The sequence below is a fragment of the Pollicipes pollicipes genome, unplaced genomic scaffold (assembly GCF_011947565.3).
Source record: "Pollicipes pollicipes isolate AB1234 unplaced genomic scaffold, Ppol_2.1 Scaffold_1600;HRSCAF=1878_pilon_pilon_pilon, whole genome shotgun sequence".
NCBI classification, from domain to species: domain Eukaryota; kingdom Metazoa; phylum Arthropoda; class Thecostraca; order Pollicipedomorpha; family Pollicipedidae; genus Pollicipes; species Pollicipes pollicipes.
In genome coordinates, this window is record NW_023595962.1 from 6,140,128 (window position 1) to 6,143,669 (window position 3,542).

General features: G+C 49.9%; 1 protein-coding gene across 1 annotated transcript in view; it reads left to right on the plus strand.

Annotated features, from left to right (window-relative positions):
* The first annotated feature begins 681 nt into the window (after nucleotides 1–681).
* The window catches only part of LOC119093127 (nucleolar transcription factor 1-like), a 4,753-nt gene continuing 1,892 nt past the window's right edge, over nucleotides 682–3,542 (plus strand). The window contains exons 1-4 of the mRNA XM_037216033.1: nucleotides 682–719; nucleotides 1,146–1,184; nucleotides 2,464–2,571; nucleotides 3,213–3,496. Coding sequence (XP_037071928.1) covers nucleotides 2,517–2,571; nucleotides 3,213–3,496 — 339 coding nt within the window. The 5' untranslated portion in view covers nucleotides 682–719; nucleotides 1,146–1,184; nucleotides 2,464–2,516. The remainder of the gene's footprint in view (nucleotides 720–1,145; nucleotides 1,185–2,463; nucleotides 2,572–3,212; nucleotides 3,497–3,542) is intronic.

Sequence of the window (3,542 nt, forward strand, 5' to 3'; positions counted from 1 at the left end):
ATCCCCTTTTCTCCAAAGACCTCGACAAAACCCATGACCAATGTGCGTGCCGTGGAAAACCCTACGAGCCATGCGCCCAGCGGTCCAGCCACCGATTACCCAACCAAGCAAAAGATGGTAGTCAATGGACTATTTTTCCAGTGAACGCTCAAAGGACCAATGTTAAATTTTCAGAAACATGTAGGTTTTAGCCCCTGCCCCTATTCATCCCCGGTTCTCTTACCCATGCCTTGCAGTGGTGCAACCAAAGACACGTGAGCTATGTATACCCACGCGCGTGCCCTGGGAAGGCGTGGCTTTTCGGCTATGCTAGCAACCAGCCCTGACGTCTTCCATGCTGATGTGTCATGATCGTTAGGCGAGGGTATGATTGTATGATAAAAATAGCGTCATGAAATGTAATGAAGCGGGTCTCCAGGATGCTCCGGAGTCTCCTAAATGCTTTGTTTCCTCGCGCATGAGAAAATGATCGTATAAAATAAGAGCCAACGTTTGTTTGCTTGATTTTACAAATACAGAATTATCTGACTATTCTTAAGGCCCCTTCTGGCCACTCCGGGGCCCCTCAAGTTTTTTCATGTGCCACTTCTGGCCACTAGTTGTCTTCTGCTTGCCTAATTGGCGTGCATTCTCACATTTCTCAACTTATTTCAGAGTTCCTACATGGGTTTCGAGAGAAAGAGTGCCTCCAAGCCTAATCCGGTCATATTTTGAGAAAGGTTGGTACATGGACTAAAATAAAAAGCGTTTCTTAAACCGTTGAATGAAGCGTGAGCAGCAGCATAAGCTCAGAGCATCAGATCGCACAGTGCCCTTTGAGAGTGGGTGTAGCAACCAAGGGTGATTGTGCTCTGTTTGGGTTTAAAACTGATCAGTGGTAGATACCACCTAACAAAATAATGTGTCATGGTATAGGCTGTCTGTTATTGCTGCAAATCCCAACTGCCCTGCGCAGGAAATTTGCTCATTGCTTTGTTTCGTAACGTTTTGCAGCTTGTGTGTCGTCATTGTTTTTTGCCTGCTTTTAGTTAAATATAAAGTGGTTCTTTTGTACTTTCCAAGATATCAGTCATCACGAACATTTTTGTTCCGTCCGTGAAAGAAACTGTTCATAGAAATCATGATCTTTGGTTTTCCTCTTTCAGTGGTGAAACAGAAAACTACAAGACGAAAACCAGCTTCAGGTAAATTTACTCATAAGATCACAAACTGCTCAAGAAATCGAGATCATGTGAAATGCGGTGCACGACTGGCGGAAGGGTACTGATTTCATTCCGTATACCTAGTCCAATCCAAAAGGCGACAAAAAGGCAAAAGTTGCTATCGCTCCCTTCCGTTTTCAAGCTGAGAAAGTTAGACAAGCTAAGAAAGTTAGATCCGGACGAACAATAGTAGATTGGTGTCAATGTGGTCTCGCGATTTTTTCAGCCTTTTGTTCCCAAGTCAAGAACTGACCTCACTAGGCCAGGTTGAAGGTCAATTTTGCCGGAAAATTGAAGTAACTGAATGGCCGTGTTTCGGAAATCCAGCTATGAGGCGAAGCAACGCTTAAACAGACGTATTCTCTTGTTTAATTCTGAGCGCAATGGTACACACCTTTGAAATGTGTTGCGCTGACACGTATGATGTACATTCCGTTAATGTGTCAGAGTATGTCCGCCGTGCGCGGTGGGTGGTTTCCTTCGATTGTTCGTTCGCTTGTCCGATTGTTCGGATATCTATGGCCACAGCGCCGTCCAAAGCCAATAGGGATGCTAGCTTCTGATTTTGTTTTTATCTGGAGCTGAGTGGCTCCAGACAAACAGCACATCTTGGTGCTTCTCCGGCGCGACGCAGTTGTCACGCGTCGACCGTTGTCGACAGTTGTCGCACGTCGCGCACGTAGTTGCCTGCCAGTCGACCCACAACAGCCACAGCTGTTATGGCCGTGCGAATGGCCATGGGCATTTACATGCATGGCCGACACCGGCCATACGCATTGCCATACAAAATTTTTCGAATTTGAAAGTCCTTAAGCCATCTCCCCATCGCACGGGCCGCGGCGAGGCGCAGCCGGGGCAGCCATTCGCTCCCTCGGCCGCCAGCTGTAGTCAGATCGCTAAATGGCTCCCGCCGAGCCTTAGGCCTGATCTCGCTTAAATATCACGTGGCTTCTGCGCCAGATTTTCTCTTCAATTGCCATAGTGACAAATACGCTGATGTTAGAATCTGCTGTCCGCCAGGCTGGTCGCGGTGACATAAGTAAGCCTCAAACTTACCATGTCCAATGTTTTCTCTTTTTTGTTTCGGACCAGTAGCACGTTGTGTCTCGGTCCCGTCGGCATGGGAATCGCAACTCCGATAGGTCCGGCACTTTAGTGCATTGTTGAATAACCCGAGCGTCCTGCCTGCCAACGATTTTTTGTTATATTTTTTCCTGAATAATGATCATCAGGTAGCCAACCGCCATTGGTCTATTCGCAGAAGACGATGATGAGGATTCGACGTACGTGCCCGGCCCACAGCCAGCAACGAACATGGACGAGGCGCGCGCGCGCGCAACCCCACGCGGCGCCGAAAGCACCAAGGGCTGTAAGTAATCGTTGCGCAGCACTGAGGTGCTCTATGGGACCGCCATACCCCATGGTGGGCTGCTGGTGGCCGCGATATGACCTCGTCGCCGCACTCCGTTCGTGATATGGGATGGTGCGTGGAGGCACCAAGGCTCCACGGACGGCGTGGATGCACCCGGCGATTGTTGCGCATCCCGCTGGGAGTTTGATGCGCAAACTTGGGGTGCGGGTGTATTTACCAGGTGAACAGCAGGTGGTCGACGGCCCTGAATTGGACACACGCACCAACGTGATCCCATGTAGTATGCATCACAGAGTAACTAGGGCCAACCATGCACTTGCCCGTACCCTAGCACCGAGCAGGGTCAGTAGACCGACGCCCCATGAATCGATGTCCCCTTGGTTAAACAGCCACTTGGCCATGTGGGTTAGTTGGCTAAGGCGTTAGCTTCGGAGCCAAAAGTACCCTGGTTCGCCTCTGACCACCGGCGCATTATGTCTCGGTCCCCTCGGCATAAGAATCGCAACTCCGATAGGTCTGGCACTGTAGCGCATCGTTGAGTAACCCGAACGATCCTTCTTCCGACGTACTGTTTTTTTGTTTTCGTTTTTGCTTAATACTCGTCATTAGGTAACCAATGGCGATCGCCCTGTCCGCAGATCATGATAATGATGCTTCTGGCCTCATTCCTGATGACGATGAAGATGAAGATCCTACGTACCTCCCCGACCCACGGCCAGCAACGGACACGGATGAGGACGAGGGCCAGGGCATGGACGAGGACGTGGACGAGGACGAGGACAAGGGCAAGTCCAAGGATATGGATGAGAACCAGGATATGGAGGAAGTCAAAGACGAGAACGAGGACGAGAACGAAGACGAGGACCAGGATGAGGCCCAGGTAGTGGCCAAGAGCAGCAGTAGGGCTTCCGGCGAATACAGTGTCTCTGTTGAAAAATCTCCTAAAACAAGAAAGCCATCCCTAAAGC